General features: G+C 38.6%; 1 protein-coding gene and 1 non-coding gene across 7 annotated transcripts in view; both read right to left on the reverse strand.

The window, feature by feature from the left end:
• Positions 1-22625, reverse strand: part of MSH2 (mutS homolog 2) — a 73292-nt gene that overhangs the window by 25449 nt on the left and 25218 nt on the right. For 5 of the 6 annotated variants that reach the window (XM_065891102.1, XM_065891104.1, XM_065891103.1 and 2 more), the window contains 2 exons: positions 22233-22432; positions 3520-3629 (listed from right to left, as the gene is read on the reverse strand). In XM_065891102.1, coding sequence (XP_065747174.1) covers positions 3520-3629; positions 22233-22432 — 310 coding nt within the window. Of the gene's footprint in view, positions 1-2785; positions 2789-3519; positions 3630-22232; positions 22433-22625 lie in introns of all 6 variants that reach the window. The other variant, XM_065891099.1, reaches the window with a different exon arrangement.
• LOC136134261 (U6 spliceosomal RNA) lies at positions 6725-6831 on the reverse strand. The gene has a single exon (XR_010656543.1). It is a non-coding gene; the product is annotated as a U6 spliceosomal RNA (small nuclear RNA).

Consider the following 22625-nt stretch of genomic DNA (forward strand, 5'->3'; position numbering starts at 1 on the left):
CCGCCTGCCGATGCAGCGGACACGGGTTCATGCCCTGGTCTGGGAAGATCCCACGTGCCGCGGAGCGGCTAGGCCCGTGAGCCATGGCCGCTGAGCCTGCGCGTCCGGAGCCTGTGCTCCACAATGGGAGAGGCCACAGCAGTGAGAGGCCCGCGTACCACAAAAAAAAAAAAAAAAAAAAACCTTTCTATAAGATTTATGGAAAGCAGCCACAAAAAACACCCAACGCATTTATATAAAAAGCTAAGCCTAGGAAAAACAAAAATTAACCCAACCACTCATATAAATGACTGCTCCTCTCATCACATGAATTCCTAAGTGCACAGGTAGAAAATATGAAATCATACATGAAATGATTGATATCCTCTTGAGGTTTTCTCAAAGTGGTTCTGAGTCACGTAACTGAAATGCCTAAATTCACTACAAATATCTACAATGACAGTGAAGGTTTGAATTCACCTCATAACCTGAGCTAAGTTTAAAAGTTTGTAACTGAGAATAAAGACAGAATCTTAGGAGACACTCCTGGTGGTCTTACAACAGTTATTTCCCTCCTTCTCCCTTCCCAGTAGTGCTCTTACTTTGTGTATCTCCAGCTAGAGAAATAACCTGCCCCTTGTATCTTAGGCCAAACATTCCATTCTATTTCTCTGGCCACAATCATTGCTTAAGTAGTCCCATCAAGGCAAACTTCAGGACTCTTTCTTGGAATATGGCATGAACTGCTACTGGTAGGTAGCCATCCTAGAGCCGAAAGAGGAACCAGCCTTAGGTCAAGATTTAAATCATAAAAAAATAGAAGAGATCAAGAAATTAGGTCCTTTGGATGGCCTCACAGAGCTGCTGAATAAAGCGACTCTAAATAAAGCCTACCGTATCTCTAGACTTAAAATTTCATGAGCCAAAGTATATTGAGAGTTTAGATTACCTGCAAAAATAAAGAGTCCTAACTGATATTAAGTTTAACCACAAATAATCTACTCAGAAAATTTTTAAAAAGCAAACCCATAACTCACATCTTACTGGCACAGTACTTAATATTGAAGGGGTCCACAACATGTCACTGTGGCATAAAAATTATATTCAGATGAAAGCATGAGAGTAGACTTTGTTTCTGAACTCTCTTATCTCCCTAAAAGCAGAGCCTCCCCAAAGAACTCAATTATCGTTAAGTCCTTTCCCAGGGAGTTTCACAACCAGGGAAGTCAAAACTATCATATCTTCCATCTGTTCTCCAAAGAGCTCATTTATCTTTCCTAAAAGCCATTTGTTTTACAATAAGTGCCTTTTCTCCCACTTCCCTTCCCCTAATATTCCCAAATTCTAACAGCTTCCTTGAGTCACATTTTTCTGTGAACTCCAAGTCTATTCTCTTGTTAAATTTTTTTTTTTTTTTTTGGTCAGTTTAATTACCAGTCCCCCAAACAATGAAGAAAAGGAGAAGAAAAGCCTTCTTCCCCTACAAAGTTAACTACTTAATATTCTACTTTCAGATTTAAAAACTGGGGCTTGTCGTATCTAAAGTGACAGCAATGAAATTAGGACAAATGACCTCTCCTTTTTTTTTTTTGACCTCTTCTTTTGCAGTCTATATCCAACCAATTATTGCACTGCTTACCTTCGCAATCCACTCTTCCCAGACATTTATAAAATCTTATAACGCTCTAATCCCATAGCGTCATTCAAGAGTGAACACTGACTACTATTTTACAGTCACAGCAAATTCTAGTTTAACAGATATGTGTCAAGTATTTCAGAGCAAAGTAAAAATCCTTAACCCACAATAAGGATAATACAATGGAGTTGAAGAAAGCACACCAGGCTGTTAACATTGTTCATCTGAAAAGAGGGAAGGAGAAAAATCAAGGACGGTCATTTTTGACTCTGTATTTCTTTCCATCATTTTGTTTCACTTGTTCTAATACTATATGTTCCATTTATAAGTAGAAATGCACCAAATAAAGAAAAACAGTTTAAAAATTTATATCCTGGTATTTTAAATCTCTTTCTGGAAAACTACCCACAAGCACACTAACCTACAAGTAAATGAAAAAGACTGCCCTATCACTGACAAAATATTACCAGAAAAGAAGCATTTATACCTACACACACACAGACGACACACACACACAAACACACGCACTCACACACATTCATGTGCTTCTAAAATCCAAAGATTTTTAAACATCTGGATACTGCTGCCCCCTTCTTCCCAACAGGTGAGGATGTGGCCTTACCTGTGACTAGGCAGAGTTGGATATTTGTAAACATTCCTTTAAATGAAAGCAAGTAAATGTGTAGCTCTTGATGGTTAACAAAAACTCTGACTAAGATCGAGGTGGGAAAGCAAGAATTGAACTTTTCCATGTCATTACACCTATTTACACACTTGAAGGAACCCCGAGGCCAGGCAAAGCTCTGATGAAATGCTACAGTTGATTTTGCCCTTTGTGGCCAGCTTTATTAGAAACTTCTAAGTTGCTATCTCCATGCCTTAATATTGTGGGTCTCAAACTTAATCATGTATCAGAATCACCTGGTGGGCTTGTTAAAACAGATTGCTGGGCTCCCAATGATCTAAAAGTTGGGCACCTAAAATCATTCCACTAACAGCAACATTACAGAGGAAACAAGAGCTAAAACACAAGTTTTCCTAAACAAAGGATGAATGATGCAAGTTTTCTGACTGTTTAACCTACAAGTAAATGGAAAAGATTGCCCTATCACTGACAAATTACCAGAAAAGAGCATTTATACCCACACACACACACACACACACACACACGTGCTTCTAAAATCCAAAGAGCACAGAGTAAACGAGGTTTAATTTCTTTAAATCTCAGTTAATGATCCAGTAAAAACAAAATAAATCAACATCATGTATGGCAAACGTTAACTCCACTTAATCCAGTTATTAAGAAGAATGCAAAGAATCTAACTATTCTTAATAAGAATAATGTAAGCACATATTTCCTGCATGGTTATATTTAACAGGGAAGTTAGTGTAGAAAATTTCAAAGTATTAGTATTTAGAGTCATGGTTAACTTTTTAGTATACAACTACTCAGGAGATACACCCATACTCTAACCTCCTCCCCCACAGACCTTCTCTACGTGGAAAATAAAACAAGAGAAGCTGACTTCTCTTACGTTCTATGTTTACCTCTATACCTTTCCCTTTTCCAGTGACTATAACTTTCCTTCTTTCTTGGAATTAAAACAAAACTCAGCTTGCACATGTGAAATCTTTTATTTATGAAATTTCCTTTAACCAGGCCACTTATGCCCAACATTCACTTCCTCTGTTAATCTTTCTTAATTTTCGTCCACTGAAATGACTGTTATTTAAAAAAAGTTTAAAAACCTTTTCCCATCACTTAATCTTACATCCACTGTCTCAAAGGTGCCTTACAAAAGTGCCAAAATTAAATATTAAAAAGAGAAATCTGGAAAGTTTTCTGATGTGCCTTTGCTTTTCAAAACTATTCTGCCACTTGTTTTAAAGAGTATATTGCATACCTGATCCATATCTAAAGTTGTTTCTATCATTTCCTGAAACTTGGAGAAATCAGAACGAAGATCAATAAGAGGAGTCACAAAAACTGCCAACAACAATGCCTGATGTTTTCCTAAAAGAAAGCAAAAGGTAAATAAATAAATAGGTCCTATATTAAAAATACAAAACTACAAATCATGAAAATTTGCAATAATGAGCAGCCTTTGATCCCAAAAGCACAAACTGTGTAGCAGATCTCTGAAGTTACTACTCACTCAGGTATCTTAATTCAAATGTGTTTAGTACTTATATAGTAAGGGAGATGATCTGGCACTCAAAGTTTCCTACTAATAAAACACTGCCTGCCCTGCATGTCTGTTAACCTCCTTCAGAAGAGGTACTATAGATGCAGAAACGTGACATTAATTACAACCAAATGAATAGCGTTTCTTTTTAGATTTAATAACCCAAAGTTGAAGTCATTAAAATAAAATATCTAACTTACCTTATAAATCCCTAATTTCCATTAATAATACAGTACTCCAATTAACAGAGGTTAAATCAAACCACAAGTAAATGGAACTTCGCCTGATGCTGTTCAAGAGCACATGCTGGGGAATTATGTGAAGAGAAGTAAGTGAAGCAACAGAGTCTGTAGTTAGTGTGAAAGGCATGAGTAGAGAGACCTGGAAGCCAATCCCTGCTCTGGTATCTATGGCTCTGTGATCTGGAGCCTCCTTTTCCTTGTCTATTACAATGGGAGTAATAACAACAGCTACCTAGAAGATGAATAAATAAGACAACTATGCTTAGTATATATACAGTAGTTGACACAACAGAAGCTCAGCAATAGTTACCACGCATTATTATTGGTTATAACACAAGGATTTTCTTCTGATCTCCAATAAACTCCCTTAGGAGAACGCTGCAAGTAATCTCTACCATACTGCATTTCACTCCAAAGCAACAATTCCCAACATTTTCCAGACATATTGGTAGCTCTTGATTGAGAAAATGATGAAAACGTTATGATGGCAGTCAGTAAAACTATTGTGAGAATTCATATTTTATTATTAATCACAACAGCATCTAGACATATTTAGAAAATAGTACATATGTGTGAAACATTAGACAGTCTATAAACAGCTTTGCCCACATAATGTCTGTTGTGCTACAATGCCTGGTTCTTTATTCTGAATTAGCTCATATGCTATTGGTAAAGAGGGGAATGATGGCAGCAAAACACGGTGGTGGCACTGGTTCACGAATGATTTTTCCCCCAGCCCATTAATGTTTTGAAGAGATCAAGGGAAAGCTTTCACACAATTAAGAGTAAGCTTAGCAACATACAAAGACCTCAGAGTAGCTGGCTTAATGACCATTATACTTTCCAGTATGTTAAGGTATGTGGAAAGGCTGAGTATAGATGAAGAGTACAAAAACATTTGCCACCGTTTAAAAAGAAATTTTTTATTCAACTGAATTCTATATACCCAGTTCAGATTTTTAACTTTGTTGAAACTGACATTTGAAGCAAATGCCCTCAAAGGGCATCTCGGGCTTCCCTGGTGGCGCAGTGGTTGAGAGTCTGCCTGCCAACGCAGGGGATACGGGTTCGTGCCCCGGTCCGGGAGGATCCCACATGCCGCGGAGCGGCTGGGCCCGTGGGCCATGGACGCTGAGCCTGCGTGTCCGGAGCCTGTGCTCCGCAACGGGAGAGGCCACAACAGTGAGAGGCCCGCGTACCGCAAAAAAAAAAAAAATCAAAAAAAAAAAAAAAAAGGGCATCTCGAAGGAGGAAATGAGCCCCAGACTTTAAAGCTGCAGTATCACTTGATGCTGGCTACAAATGCAATGGAGATTTACACAGGCTATTGTTTTTATTAAAGGTTAATGCTTTTGTTATTAATCACTTAAAATTTTTCATATTTTGAGGTCTACCTTATCTCTATTTTTTTCTGTAAGTTGTTTTCTAGCACATGACTTTGAAGAAGGTAAGGTTTTCCAAGAAAACACAAGTAGTATTATTACAGAAGTACCTGTATAAACTTCAGAACATGTCCTCTAGCCCCTCACACCTTGCTGCAGCTCTTCTCAGAGTTAAAGTCCCTTCCTCTGCTCATTTGTTCCATATCCTGCAAAGCCTTCACTAGCATCTTGAATTCCTTCCCCTACTTGTAATTTGTACTGAGCCCCAGTTGGCAATTTCCAACTGGGTTTTTTCTCCCCCAATTGGTTATGGTTTTAATTAAAAATAACAGCTCTATTGAGATGTAAATCATATACCAAACAATTCTCCATTTTAAAGTGTATGATTCAATGGTTTTTAGTATATTCACAGATTTGTGCAACCATTGCCACAATCAATTTTCAAACTCTGTCACTGCCCTCAAAAGAAACAAGGAACCCTGTACCCATTAGCAGTAACTTACAATTTCCTTCCAACCTCCTGCCATTCCTCCAAGCCTAGGCAATCACTAATCCACCTTCTGAATCTATAAATTTGCCTATTCTGGTCTTTTCATATAAATGGATCACATTATACTGTGACGGCTTTTTTTCACTCAGCATAATGTTTTCAAGGTTCATCCATGTTGTATCATGCATCAGTACTTCATTACTTTTTTTTTTTTTTTGCGATACGCAGGCCTCTCACTGTTGTGGCCTCTCCCATTGCGGAGCACAGCCTCCGGATGCGCAGGCTCAGCGGCCATGGCTCACAGGCACAGCCGCTCTGCAGCATGTGGGATCTTCCCAGACCGGGGCACGAACCCGTGTCCCCTGCATCAGCAGGCAGACTCTCAACCACTGCGCCACCAGGAAAGCCCTTCATTACTTTTGACTGAGGAACAATATGCCATTGTATGGATATGCCACATTTTATTTATTCATTCATCAATTGATGGGCACCATTGGGTTGTTGGGTTTTTTTTTGTTTGTTTGTTTGTTTTATATTTATTTATTTGGCTGCACTGGGTCTTAGTTGGGGCATGCAAGATCCTTAGTTGCAGCATGTGGGATCTAGTTCCCTGACCAGGGACCAAACCCGGGCCCCCTGCATTGGGAGCCCGGAGTCCTAGCCACTGGACCACCAGGGAAGTCCCTGTTGTTTTTTTAAAAATCATTTTTGGTTTATTTCTAGTAACAAAATAACATACTTTTCAGTACGATTGTTTTTAATTACAGAAGTACAGAAACTAAAATAAAATCTTAATAACACTATTACCTAAAAATATGGAACGCTTCACGAATTTGCGTGTCATCCTTGCGCAGGGACCATGCTAATCTTCTCTGTATCGTTCCAATTTTAGTGTATGTGCTGCCAAAGTGAGCACCACCATTGGGTTTTGATAAACTCCATCTTCCACTAGTTACCACAACCTAAAAAGCCTTACATGATCTATCCCAGGGTCTTAAACAAAGGTCCATAGATCCTTGAATTCAAGGTAGTACATAAACAAAGAAGAGAAGTAAATCCCATCTTCATTTTCTCTAACCTCTAACTGGAATCAAGCATTTTTTTCCATTGTTAATGTAAGTAATAAACCACTGTAGTATCATCAGTACTTGTGTCTTTGTCATCAATTAAAATTCCAGATATATTTTCATATCATATTATAGTTTTTTGGAGATACCTTTAACATTTAAACTCATTAGTTCAAAATTAAAGAAGTTCGAACTTCACTCAGATCATGTTATTTGATGCATTAATAAAAATGACTTATTTCTCAAGAATTTCTTTTATATTTTGATAAGTGTATTTCAATATAACTGGCTTCCTATCTAACTCTATGTGTTTTATTTTACGCATTTAAAAATACTATTCTGACAAGTGGTTCATAGACTTTATTAGAAGCCAAAAGGGTCCACAGCATGAAAAATGTTAAGAACCTTGGATAGGCCTCACCTCTCTGGCCTCACCTCCTAACAAGCGCGCCCTTATTCTCTATCACTATGCTTGACAACCCTAGCTTCCCTTCACTCCTTCAACAAGTCAAGCTATAGGTACTTATACTAGCTGGCCCCACTAGCCTCCCCTAGATCTTAACAGTGAGCTCTCTGTCATCATTTGAGATTCACCTGAGACAGCAATTCCATAGAGAGGCCATCCTTGACCACCATGTCCAGCATCTTCCTGGCCCAGTCAAGCCACTCTGTCACATCAAAATATTATGCTTTCTTTGTTGTACTTACTACTCTTTGAAATTCTTGCTCATTTATTTATCTCTCTCTACCCTTCCACTGTTACTGAACCTCCATAAGAAGAGGGACCTTATCTGTCATATCTACCATTGTAGTTCCCAGAACAATGCCTGGCACAAAGTAGGCAATGGATAACTCTATGCTGAATGAATGACATTATGAAGGGAGCAAGGGGCTTATGAAGCAACCAATCACTGGTCATTAGTTCTGATACATGCAACAGTCACCTAGGAAAAATACAAAAGATCACACTGGGAAATAACTGTTAGCTGCTGCTGCTTTTTTTTTTTTTTTTTTTTTAATAATTTTTATTTTTTGGCCCTGGCATGCAGGATCTTAGCTCCCTGACCACGGATTGAACCTGCAGTGGAAGCACAGAGTCTTAACCACTGGACTGCTAAGGAAGTCCCTGTTAACTCCTTAAATGCATCAAAATGGGGAATATCTAAGCAATCAAATTCAATAATTTCACTAAGAACTCCAGATTCATTGTCAGCCCCTAAAGATTCATTTATAACTCGCTGAAGATTTCATTTTTGAGAATGCTGCTGAATATTCAATGGAGAAAAGACATTCTTCTTCAATAAACAGTGCTGGGAAGATTGGATATTCACATGTAAAAGAATGAAACTAGACCTTTATCTTGCACCACTTACAAAAAATTAACTTGAAATGGATTAAATACTTAAATTTGTTAAGACCTGAAAACATGAAACTCCTAGAAGAAAACATGGGGGAGAGACGTCCCTGGCGGTCCAGTAGTTAAGAATCCACCTTCCAATGCAGGCGACGTGGGTGCGATCCCTGGTGGGGGAACTAAGATCCCACATGCCACAGGGCAACTAAAGCCTGTGCACTCTAGAGCCCACGTGCCACAACAAAGAACCCACGCACGGCAATGAAAGATCCCACATGCCACAGTGAAGGTGCTGCATGACACAACTAAGACCCAACACAGCCAATAAATAAATAAATATATATATTTTTTTAGAAAAAAGAAAACATGGGGGAGAAGCTCCTTGACATGGGTCTTGGCAATAATTTTTTGGATATAATACCCAAAGCACAAGTAATAAAATTAAAAATAAACGAGTGGGACTACATCAAACCAAAAAGCTTCTGCACAGCAAAAGAAACAATTAACAAAGTGAAAAGCCAACCTATGGAAGGGGAGAAAATATTTGCAAAACATTTATCTGATAAGGCACTAATATCCAAAATAGATAAAAAACTAACAACACAACTCAATAGCAAAAAAACCCCAATTAATCCAATTTAAAAATGGACAAAAGACATGAATAGACATTTTTCTAAAGAAGATATATGAATGGCCAACAGGTACATGAAGAGATGCTCAACATTAGGGAAATGCAAATCAAAACCACAATGAGATAACACTTCATGCCTGTTAGAATGGTCATCATCAAAAAGACAAGAGAACAAATGCTGGTGAGGATGTAGAGAAAAGGGAACACTTGAGCACTCTTGGTGGGACTGTAAACTGGTACAGCCACTATGGAAAACTGTATATGGAGGATCCTCAAAAAATCAAAAATAGAACTGCCATATGATCCAGAAATTCCACTCCTGGGAATATAACCAAAGAAACCCAAAACACTAATCGGAAAAGGTATCTGCACCTCCCATCCTCATAGCAGCATTCTTTACAATAGCCAAGATATGGAAACAACCTAAGTATCCATCGATGGATAAAAGGATAAAGAAAATGTGGCGTGTGTGCACACACACAGACACACACACACACACAAAATGGAATATTATTCAGCCATTAAAAAAAAAAAAGGAAATACTGCCCTTTACAACAACATGAATGGACCTGGAGGGCATTATGCTAAGTGAAATAAGTCAGAGAAAGACAAACACTTTATATTTTTTAATTAATTAATTTATTTATTTAATTTGGGCTGCATTGGGCCTTCATTGCTGCACGCGGGCTTTCTCTAGTTGCGGTGAGCAGGGGCTACTCTTTGTTGTGGTGTGCAGGCTTCTCATTGCAGTGGCTTCTCTTGTTGCAGAGCACGGGCTCTAGGCATGTGGGCTTCAGTGGTTGTGGCCCCGGGCTCAGTAGTTGTGGCTTGCAGGCTCTAGGGCGCAGGCTCAGTAGTTGTGGTGCTTGGGCTTAGTTGCTCCACAGCATGTGGGATCTTCCTGGACCAGGGCTCAAACCCGTGTCCCCTGCACTGGCAGGCGGATTCTTAACCACTGCACCACCAGGGAACTCCAGAAAGACAAATACTTTATGATCTCACTTATACATGAAATCTTAAAACAACAACAACAACAAAAACAACTCATAGTTAAAGGGATCAGATTTGTGGCTGGGAGGGGAGGGGGATTGGAGGAAGGTGGTCAAAAGCTACAAACTTCTAGTTACAAGATGAATAAGCACTGAGGATATAATGTACAGCATGACGACTACAGTTAACACTGCTGTATGATACATATGAAAACTGTTAAGAGAGTAAGTAAATCCTTAGAATTCTCATCACAAGGAAAAATTTTAAAAGAATGCTGTTATGTGCCTCAGAAACTGCTGCAATGTTTAGGTCAATAAGCATAAGTACTTACAATTCTGTAACAACCCAAAGCATAATTTAAACACTATCAAACATTTCATCATCATTTACTATGATAAAAATTATAACAAATTTTAGGATAAACTGAAAGCCCATAAGTCTATCAAGAGTAAGTGGTTCAGGGACTTCCCTGGTGGTCCAGTGGTTAAGAATCCACCTTCCAATGCAGGGGATGCAGGTTTGATGCCTGGTCAGGGAACTAGGATCCCACATGCTGTAGGGTAACTGAGCACATGAGCCACAACTACTGAGCTCATGCGCTGCAACTACTGAGCCCGCACGCCACAACTAGAGAGAAGCCCACGCACCGCAAGGAAATATCCCGCATGCCTCAATGAAGAATCCGCGTGCAGCAACTAAGACCCGATGCAGCCAAAAATAAATAAATATTTAAATACTAAAAAAAAAAAAAAAGGTAAGTGGTTCATTAAATATACTCCTGGAATGATGGCCTGGCCAGCTTTAAATCTAAGCCTTAACTGGTGTATTAACTCCAGTTTGGGGACTTGTTTTCTCCATCTTGCCTATATTCATGCTACTTAATCATCAATTGAGAGAAATACTATGGAAACTATCCTTAGTGAATTTAGAAAGGCTAATTTTCAGGGGAATTCCCTGGCGGTCCAGTGGTTAGGACTCAGCGCTTTCACTCCTGGGGCCCGGGTTCAATCCCCGGTCAGGGAACTAGGAACCCGCAAACCGCACGGCTACTTGTCAAGTGGCAAAAACACCAATGAAAACCACTTTGGCATGTGCACTGCCCCAAAATAAAATGTTGCACTTTCTTGATATACCACTTTAGAATTCTCCTTTTATGACATCTATCAAAATTATATTTTTGTGTGACAGTCATTGTCTAATGTCTGTTTCCCTCACATGCTATAAGGGCAGAGACTGTTTTGGGGTCCTATCACAGCCTCAGCAGCTAGCAGTGTCAGGAACACAGTGAGTACTCCAAGTGTTTGCTAAACCTTCTCGCTGTTTCTGCTTCTCCCTTATCTGCCCTAACAAACTCTGGGTACCAGTCCTTTGTTATGATGTAAGCAATGAATTAATCAATTTTTGCTAACATACCTTTATTAGTATAGACACTAAAGTAAAATAAAGAACACCGTAAGCTTTCAGGACCTCTTAAATAACAATGGTAAGACAAAGCATCTTGAACCCCTAGCACAACCATTCATCACTAAGTACTTTCCCATTCTTTCACTGCTTTTCAGTTCCCTTCTGACACATTCTCTCTCCTACACTAAGTGGTATTTTCTCATTCTCCCAAAAGAAGTTTCTGAAGGCCTATTACATGTCAGAAGTTGGGCTGGAATACTTGTTCCCTGGGGACATACCGTACACTCAGGTGTCGGGGAGAGATGACACAGTCATTAAACTAATTACTAAGAAGGATGGCAAGTATAATGACAGGGAAATACAGGGTGCTTTGGAAACGCATAACTAGGACAGGAGTGTACTCAAATGTAGGAAAAAGGTAGGTCTACCCAAAGAAATTACTTTGAAGGTGAAAATCTAAAGATGAAGACAACAAAGCCAGGTGAGACAGGAAGGGATAAATGTCTGATTCTAAAGGAACAGCACATACAAAGGCCAAAGAGTGTGCAGTATATTTGAGATCCAGAGGATGTTCAAGTTCACTTGAACAGACGCAAAAAACAAATGCAGTTTGTTTTTTCAAATTGCAGACTTTTCTCCGTCATAAATTTAATAAATCTTAGCATTTTTCATTGAAAAAATTGAAAAATGTCAAAGTACACTGTATTGTTGTTTCAGTTTTACATATTATTTCAGCTTATACAATTTATTATATAATTATTTCAGTTTTTATATATACCGTGTATACATGTTGTTAAAACAGACAACAGGCCCCAAATGGAGTCGCTTATGCTAGGCCTCATGTCCCCAAATCGAGGCTTACCTTAATTACAGTTTCGGCTCTCCCAGAAATGGAATCTTAAACCAGCTAATCAGGAATCACCTGATCAGCACCAGTTAGGTAATACACCTGACAGACCCCTACAATACCCTAAAGGAAAGTAATCTTACAATAACCAACCTGCTTTTTATAACTTCCTTGTTTCAGCTCCCTTCTGCCTATGAAAGTCTTTCATTTTGTACAGCTCTAGAGAGCTCCTTTCTATCTCCTGGATGGGATGCTGCCCAATTCATGAACTGTTCAATAAAGCCAATAAGATCTTTAAAATTCACTCAGTTGAATTCTGTTTTTTAACACTGCATAGACACACCCATGGGTATGCACTAAGTCAAATGAAAATGTGTATCTTACTGTGAGACATCGTCAAAAAAGTCTGAGAAACATTGACAATGAGTCCTAGGAGGGAAAGGAGAGACAGACAGACAGGCAGAGGCAACAATTTATGAGGGGCCTGTCAAACCCCAAAACAGCCCTGTCTCTGCCCTTATAGCACGTGAGGGAAACAGACATTAGACAAGTAATCGCACAAAAATATAAGGCAGTGAAATATAAGGGCAGTAAATATACAAAGGCAGTGAAAAACCCCTGAAGGGATAACAAGACATTTATATTTTTATTTATAAATATATTTACATATTGAGAAAGACAGTTGGCTGAAGCAAAGAGGATTAGAAAGAGCCAAGACAAGAGACAGTAAAAGCATTAGGAGGCTGACAGTTAATTCAGGTAAGAAATGCTATAGCCTGGACTAGGGTACTGGCAGTGGGATGGAAAGGTGTCCGAGGTGAAGAATATATATGATGCGATACCAACAGGATTTGGTGACTGAGTGAATGCAAAATGGGAGAGGCAACAGTTAAGGCTGATTCCCAAGGCTTAGACCACTGGGTAGATAATGGGGCCATTTACTGAGAGAGAGAACACCAAAAGCAGAGTTTAGAGGGAGGAATTCAGAGTAGCCTTTGAAACATGTGTCCATATGAGAAATCCTCAGTCAGAATTCCCATTCAGTGATAATCAGGTAGTCCAACCAGCAGCGGTCCACTTTAGTCAGACCATGACTTCCCCAGCTCATCAGAATATCAGCCCACCATTCTGCCTCATTATCTGTAAACTGACGGGCCCCTTCAGGCACGAGCTTGCAATGCCCGGTCTTATTCACCACAGGCAGACACCAACCACACCACAGGCCCCCAACTTCCCACCACGAGAAGACTTTCCCAGATCTGTGTCTGGCAAAATTGAGGTTGCTGGGTAAATTGGCTGTAATTGCACCTAAATTATTGATACTCACTGGTAAACGTCTTCTCTCTCAAATCATTTACATTTTATTTAATGTAACTGAGAAGTAACTGGAAACGGCTGGCAAAATAATTAAGAAAAAGACACTAAGATTTTCTAATCAAGTTAAATGAGCAAGTAACACTAAAATCAAAATGAACTATAGGAGAGTTCTGGGTAACAGATATGAGGTGCCTTCCTACATGTGTCCTCCCGACACTAACTCAGGTCCAAGGCCTACCACTAGTCACAAATCTGCTGAATCAGACTTTCCAAATAGAATATGACCTGAAAAACCAACCTAAAGTCTAAATTAATTATCAAGTTAGTATTAACATCCTTGTTCTAGTAAATATTTTGGTAAATGATAATAAAAAGACATGAGTTTCAATTAACAAAGATTTAAAAATTCATTCTATGCCTATGTTCCCTTGACTAATATAACGTAATTTCCTTAACTCCAACCTAGAAGTTTTATGAAGTACGATTAAATTTTATCTGACCCTTTAAATATATTTGTGAAATGGATTTAAAAATTCATGTAAGTGGAAAAAAGGCTAGCAAGATGCTGTTAATGAAAGTTTACAGTATTCACACAAGTATGAGGCTGGAGCCAAAACATTACCAAATTAGCAAAGAAGCCAACAGTTGAAATGCAGTCAATCATGGTAAAAGATCAAAATAATTCAGTCGCTCTGAATAACAACCTTTAGCACAAGGGCATCTCCGTTATTCCTCCACCACCAACAAGCCGCCCTACAGTTTTGGCCTCTTATCCTCCCTCATGGCCCCTGCCCTCTCTTCCTTTTCAGATTCTCAGGTCACGTCACCCCTTTTGTTGAGCACAGCCACCTGTTTCCATTCCTTCATTTGCAGGTAATACTTTCCCTGACAATACACCTCATTTTCCTTTCTTACTATTGTCATTTTGACAAAACAGTAATTTTCTTTCCTATGCTGACTTTCTCTTCTGATTCCACTGATTAGTTATGAGTATCATTTTACACCATGCTAGTCTCTGTGAGATAAGAGAAAATGTACTGGTCTCTGCTCCTGGTTCCTGACACAGTTCCTAAAATGCTTGTAATTTCCTAAGTGACAAGAGCACTAGGAGCATCTCTTGTTCTAATAAGGTGACCCGAGATGAGCTCTTGAATGGGGGCTGGTCACCAGAAAGACCAAGCCATGATTAGGAGCTTGGAATTTTTAGCTCTACCCCCCACTCCCCCATCATCCAGAGAGGGGAAAGGGGCTGGAAATGGAGTTCATAATTGATCATGCCTACGTGAGGAAGCTTCCTAAAACCCCAGTAGTGGTGGCGGGGGGCATGTTCGGTCCAGAGAGCTTTCAGGAGGGCAAACACATCCACCAGCAGGGTGACGCAACTCAACTCTACAGGACAGAAGCTCCTGTGCTCAGGACCCACCCCCCCCCAGACTTGTCGTATCTCTTCATCTGGCTGTTCATCTGCATCCCTTATCAATAAACTGTTAAGTGTAAGTAAGTGTTTCCCTGAGTTCAGTGAGCTGTTTTAGCAAATTGATTAAACCCAAGAAGGGGGTCATTGGGACCTCATCTGTAACCGGTTGGTCAGAAGGACAGGTAATACCCTGGGCTTGAGACTGGGTAGAGAGGTTGCAGGGTACCAGGCTTGTGGGACTGAACCCTTAACCTATGGGATCTGATGCTATCCCCAGGGAGACAGTGTCACAACTGAGTTAAACTGCAGAACACCCAGTTAGTGTCACAGGAAATCACTTGGTGTGGGGCAAAACCTCCACACATTTGCTGACCAGAAATGTAACTGATGAAGTTTCTGAGTGTTGTGCCTTGACCTCTTTTATCTCGTAAACTAGTTTTTACTGCACAGTTTTGCACAGGGATGCATACGTTGCATTATAACAGAACTGGCTGTACGCAAAAGTGTAACAGAATATATTGGTGGGATAAAAGTGTTCTAATTTAATAAATAAATAGTACTGATTTTACAATAGTAAAAATAGTACTAATTGTTAGCTGCCATAATTAACCTCTATGACTTGACACTAACTGGGTAAGTCAATTATACTTCCATGAAAAAATAAATAAAATTAAGAAAAGAGATAAAAAACAAAAAAATTTTAAAGGGCAGTTTTACACATGTTAAATGTATAGGAAATACAAAAATACTACATTAAACAATGCATTTTACCTCACAAAAGACATGAAGTTTGCTTGTGGAGGTGGACTTCCAAAAGGCTGCAGCTTGTAAGTTACTGTGAAATGGTGAGTCCTCTGAAGTGCAGTGAGTGCAAAGCTGTAACACCACATGCAAATGAGTGTGGGTCATGAACACGTGGTGGATGTTGGAGGTGTGTGTCTGTGTACATTTTGCGTATGCCTACACTGCTCAGTTCAGCTGGGTGCAATTTTCTGCATTCACCCAGTGTTTCCCATGGGCAAAATGTGCATAAGCAACAAAAAATTCACATTATGCTCAAATTGTTTCCTAGTATATGAACTACATTACAACAAGTCTTCCTGGTCAAAGGAAGTGTTAAGCATAACTGACCTATAATTTTGCTTAAAGAATGAAACAACATAAAGCAAAATATTAATAATGATTACCTCTAGATGGTAGAATAATTACTACAAAGAGTTTATCTTGCTTTTATAAACTGATAAAGACGAAATTTAAAGAAAATATCTCCAAAATACAAAATCCAACCAGATCTTAAATTGCAGCTCTACAGGCTAAAGTTTAAAAAGTGCTACATTAGTAAAGCAGATTCCTTTTCAGAAATGCCAAATTGCTTTCATATTCTTATCTTCTATTTAGAAGGAAACTGAGCAATCAGGATAAAAGGGGGGATTATTATTAGACTAACTTACTATGTTATTTAGGGTAAAAAAGCAATGGAGATAAGCAGAAGGTGCTATGGAAACCAGAAAACTGCATGAGGAGGGCAGAGAAAGCTTCACAGAAAGGGTGATATTTGAGCTCAATCTTAAATATTAGTAGGGTTCCATTACGTGGACAAGGTAGTGAAGGGCATTTAAGACAAAGGAAAAACATGGGGAAAAGCATAAAAAATCAGAGCAGTCTGGAGAACCAGTACAGTGAGAAGAGTAGGTGAGGGAGTATAAGGGAGGCTGACTGAGAAGTAGCAGCCAGCAGGCACAGGAATGGGGCTTCTTCTGGTAGGTTATGGGAAGCAAATTAATGTGTTCATAACCAAAAGGGAAGAAATGATATGATCAGACGCGCTAAGAAAGATTACTATGGGTTCACTGAGGAAGATGCAATGACCAGGGGAGGGAAAATAGCACATGTAAGGTTTTTAAATATACTGAAACAGAAAAGGATGATTACTTGGATGTGGGCAGAAGGAAGGGTTACATACCTCAGTGTGATAGCTGTTACAATAAAATTCATCAACAAAATCTAGATACTTAGAGTTGTTTTAAGCACTATCAGAAATTTGCTCCAAATGCAGAATACCATTGTTTTAGGTTGTGCCTCCATTTTTTAAAAAAAATTTTATTGAACTATAGTTAATTTACAATGTTGTATTAATTTCTGTTATACAGCAAAATGACTCAGTTACATGTATAGATTCTTTTTCATATTCTTTTGCATTATGGTTTATCACAGGATATTGAATATAGTTCCCTTTGCTATATAGTAGGACCTCATTTTTTATCCATTCTATATATAATAGATTGCATCTGCTAACCCCAAACTCCCAATCCTTCCCTTCCCCCTTGGCAACCACAAGTCTGTTCTCTATGTCTATGAATCTGTTTCTGTTTTGTAGATAGGTTAATTTATGTCGTATTTTAGATTCCATATATAAATGATATTATATGGTATTTGTCTTTCTCTTTCTGACTTACTTCCCTTAGTTTGATAAACTCTGGATCCATCCATGTTGCTGCAAATGTGTGTCTCAACTTTTCAATTTTAAAAGATAAGGAATAAGGGAGGCCAAGTACATTTTTCACATAGCCTTTTTTTTTTAACAGGAAAAAGATAATTTAGAGTAGAGCTTTTATCACTCAATGCAAATCTACTTTCTAAACTGTTGCTGCCCTCTGCTGTCACTGAATTTACTTTTTTTCATTTTTTTCCCAGGAATAACATTAAAATAACATTAAACCTAGAGTTAATCAAAACCAAAACATCACAAGATGGCAGAATACACTCAATTTCTAGTAATATACAAATATATTTTTTAAAACTTTTAATGATTTTACTTTTAAGGAGAGTGCATCTGGTTTTTCCTCATAAATTGGCCTCAGTTTTGACTTTCTCCATGAAGTCAGTAGGCTAAGGAGCTATGCTGAACTCTGCAAAATGCCATTTTAAACTCAAGTGAGGCACATGAAAAGATGCTCAACATCGCTAATCATCAGAAAAATGCAAATCAAAACCACAATGAGACATCACCTCACACCTGTCAGAATGGCTATCATTAAAAAGACCACAAATAAGAAATTGTTGGCGAGGATATAGAAAAAAGGGAACCCTCATAAACTGTTGGTGGGAGTGTAAACTGGTGCAGCCACTATGAAAAACAGTATGGAAAAAAAATAACTAAACACAGAACTACCATATGATCCAGCAATTCCACTCCTGGGTATATATCTGAAGAAAATGAAAACCCTAATTCAAAAAGATACACAAATCCCAATATTCCTATCAGCATTATTTACAATTGCCAAGATATGGAAGGGACCTGTGTCCATCAACAGATTAATGGGCAGAGAAGATGTGTGTGTGTGTGTGTGTGTGTGTGTGTGTGTGTGTGTGTACATATACATACATATATATAAATATATATATATATATATATATATATATGTGGAATATTACTCAGCCATAAAAAAGGATGAAAATTTGCCATTTCCAACAACATGGATGGACCTGGAGGGTATGATGCTTAATGAAGTCAGACAGAGAAAGCCAAGTACTGTATGTTATCATCTATATGCGGAATCTAAAAAATAAAACAAACAAATGAATATAATAAAACAAACAGATGCACAGATATAGAGGACAAGCTAGTGGTTACCAGTGGGGAGAGAGAAGGGAGGAGGGGCAACACAGGGGTAGGGGATTAAGAGGTACAAACTACCATGGGTAAAATAAGTTACAAGGATATATTGTACAGCATAGGGAATATAGCTAATATTTTATAATAACTTTAAATGGAGTATAATCTATAAAAATACTGAATCACTATGTTGTACACCTGAAACTAATATTGTAAATCAACTCAAGAGAGATTAGTTAGGTTCCCAGTGACTAGGATATACCTAGATTCTCCAATGTTCCATGTTATTGAAAGAAAATACACAGCTCTAAGCACCAGGAAACTTGGAACAGTCTTCCTTCTTTAATATTTTCTAGGCTGGGTGATTTCAAATACCTTAACTGGACATCAGTTATCAAACTGACAATGTAAAGCATTTGATTTACATAATGTTATGATATCTCACAGGTCTATATGTGATGATGTCTAATGGTGTGATATCTCACAGGTCTTATATTAAGTGTAACACCGAAAAAGTAGGGAATTAATGACTTGTTGAAAACTCTCAAGTACATTAATCTACACATATGCAGAGAGGTTCATGAAGAGAGCCAAGCCTTTCAAATCCAATTCCTAACTTCCATACTTATCTCAGGGAATAAGAAAGATTCCCCAGAGAACATGCAGAGCAATATTTCTTACTTTTTTCGGCGGGGGGGGGGGGGGGGGGGGGGGGTGGTTTACATATACTTTTGAATATCTGATGAAACTTGCAGATCCTTTACCCCTCCAAAAATACATATACACAAAATTTTGCATAAAATTTCAGGATACTTTCAAGAACTCATTCAAAAATCCCAGGTTTAAAGTTTCAGGTACTGAGTGAAAAGGGGCCCAAAAATACAACTGGGGATTGTGGGGTGGGCGTGGGGTGACTACACTGAAGAGGATGGCAAAAAATAGAAGGATCTAGCAATTCTAGTTCTGGGTATATATATCTAAAGGAAACAAAATCGTTATCTCGAAGAAATATCTGCACCCCCCACATTCACTGCAGCATCATTTACAACAGCCAAGACACGGAAACAACCTAAGTGTCCACCAGCGAAGGAATGGATAAAGAAACTGTGATACATATGTACAACGGAGTACCCTTCAACCATAAAGAAAGAAATCCTGCCATCTGCAACAACATGAATGGACCTTGAGGGCATTATGTCAAGTGAAAAGAGTGAGACAGGGGAAGGCAAATACTTTGTGATCTCACTTATATGTGGAATCTAATAAAACCAAACTCATAAACACAGAACAGACTGGTGGTTGCGAGAGGCAGAGGGTGGAGGAAATGGGTGAAGGTGGTCAAAAGGTATAAATTTCAAGTTATAAGATTTAAGTCCTGGCAAGGTAATGTACAACATGGTGACTGTAATTAAAAAACAAAAATAAGGGCTTCCCTGGTGGTGCAGTGGTTGAGAGTCCGCCTGCCGATGCAGGGGACACGGGTTCGTGCCCCGGTCTGGGAAGATCCCACATGCCGCGGAGCGGCTGGGCCCGTGAGCCATGGCCACTGAGCCTGCGCATCCGGAGCCTGTGCCCCGCAACAGGAGAGGCCACAACAGTGAGAGGCCCGCGTACCGCAAAAAAAAATAAAAACAAAAAACAAAAACTGTATTGTATATTCGAAAAGCTGCTAAGAGATTAGACTTTAAAAGGTCTCATCATAAGAAAAAAAACTAAGTGAGGTGACTATGTTAACTTATTGTGGTGATCAGTTATATAGTATATATATACATATCAAATTGTGTTGTACACCTAAATTTATACAATGTTATATGTCAATTATATCTCAGTAAAACTGGGAGGAAAAAAAGCCTGTCACACTCACCAGTGAAACCTAGTAAGATAAGGACTGGACCATGTTCACTGAATTTAGCAACAAGTAAGTCACTTAGCAAATGCCATTTCAGTACAGGGGTCAGGGCTGAAGCCAGTGGAGTGAATGGAATATGGAAATGTAGGCTTTCAGAAACTTCACCGAGTACAGGTACAAGAGGAGGACACAGGGACAAGGATGGCTTTTTTACCTCATGAGGTAAGAGATGTGAGAGAAATGTTTAAAACAGCTGATGTTAAGTGGTAAGAGTAAATTGTTTAGAGAGCCTATCTCCATGATTACATCCCTAACACCCGTCAATCCCCTTGTGCTTCCAACTGATCCTGTTGGAATGAAGCCAGAGGAGACAATCAGAAAATGGTAGCGGTAGAAGATATTCATTTACAGGATGAGGAAATTGAGGCACAAAGGAGGGAAATTAAGCCACACTAAAGAAATGTGAAACAGAAAAGATTAAAGACCCATTTTCTTTAATTCCACTTTGGTGGGACTGAATTAAATTCTAGGGCATTTAAGCCTCATCAGTCTAATGAGGAGCCTTGACTAGAATAGCAATACTTCTCATACAGTGGTACTCTGAAACGATAAGCAGTTAGCTCTTCTTTTACACTCTGTTAGATAAATAAGAGGGAAGGGTACCATAAAATTTAAATTAAATCTATACTTATTTTGTACCAGTCATCATAGTTTTTTAAGTCTGCCTACAAAAAAATTCATAAAGCTTTCTCATAATATTGAAAGGTTTGTTTTCCATAGCTCTAAGAGATGTTGATTTTTAACTCTGAAACTTAAAATGCTTTATGTATTAGACATATAACTCTGTACTTACTAAAATATTTGTTGTAGAAACTAACGTTCACTTAAAGTTAAAAACTATGCTTGTAAGAGCAAGTTGATTTTATCCACCAATACTATATTGATTATCTAATATATGACTTTGCTTACTTTATTGTAGTAACTTCCCTCTGACTTCAACTGTTACCACCAAGACCTTCTGCCTTAACTTTCATAGGTGTACTGGAAAGGTTAATTCCAGCAGGCCTGGAATTAGCCTCTGGTGTTTTCTTCAAGTTCCTGCATGGCAATGACCCCTGGTCAAGGCATGAAACACACTAATTGTGTTGTTTTGTAATCTCTGGGTCCCAGGAGATTCAAGGTGGTTCATTCAGCTTAGTACCATGTGATCGATGATTTGCACCTGGTCTCACTGAGGCCCCAAGAGGGCTCTGCTGCAGAAACTAGTTACAGAACAGGAATATGCCCACAAGACCAGCAAAATATTAAGAAGCCCAGCAAGACTGTTTTAGGCTCCCTGGTTCCAAGGTGTTCTGCATACAATAATGGTCCCTGATCAGAGAAGGTGCACCTCACCAAGGACCTTTTTATAGGTACCTGCACCTGACCTCCCTGGCCCCCTTGCTGTGACAGCCTTTCGCTGTGATGCATTATCCTTACTTTAGTGCGGCTGCTAGACTGTATCCTTTTCCCGTAATAAACCATGTGTTTGTAAGCACTGTCATTTCGGGTCCTGTGAGTCTTTAGCAATCAAACCCTGTTCAACTGCCACTGTTAGTGCAAGACACCTATTAATAAACCTCGTAATCCTAATGTTCATTTCTAAAAAACAAAAATTCTAAATTGTCTCATGACTTCTGGCTTCTGTGATACAGCACAGCCAGAGGGCAATACAAACCTATTAGGAAAACATAAAGATGAGTCACCAGAACCAACTTTAAAAGGACAGAACATTTGCTAAGTATATTGAGAGTGAAAGAAAACAAAAACAAAATCATTTTATTACCTTCATATTTTTCCAGAGCCTGAATAACATTAGGGAGTTGATTTATACCCTGATAGAGTCGATAACAATCTTGTAAGTTTGCTGCTTGTCTTTGAAATTTCTTGGCAAGTCTGTTAAGATCTGGAAATCGACGAAGTAAATCTTCTTGTAAACTCTGCCTCAATTCTGCATCTTCTACAAAAGCTTCGACTAAATTTAATCTGAAATAAATTATACTAGAATTAATCTTAAATATTTTAGTGTGAAACTAAAATTTGGCAACTAGGTGCATGTCTCAACTCAAAAACTCCATGTAAGAAGCTTGAATCTATTCTGAAATGTTAGTTTTTTGTAGAGAATGGAAAGCTCCATAACACTGTGATGTAAGCAGTTTGTGATTAGTTAATAACCAAA

This window comes from Phocoena phocoena, chromosome 14 (assembly GCF_963924675.1).
Source record: "Phocoena phocoena chromosome 14, mPhoPho1.1, whole genome shotgun sequence".
In the NCBI taxonomy this organism is placed as follows: domain Eukaryota; kingdom Metazoa; phylum Chordata; class Mammalia; order Artiodactyla; family Phocoenidae; genus Phocoena; species Phocoena phocoena.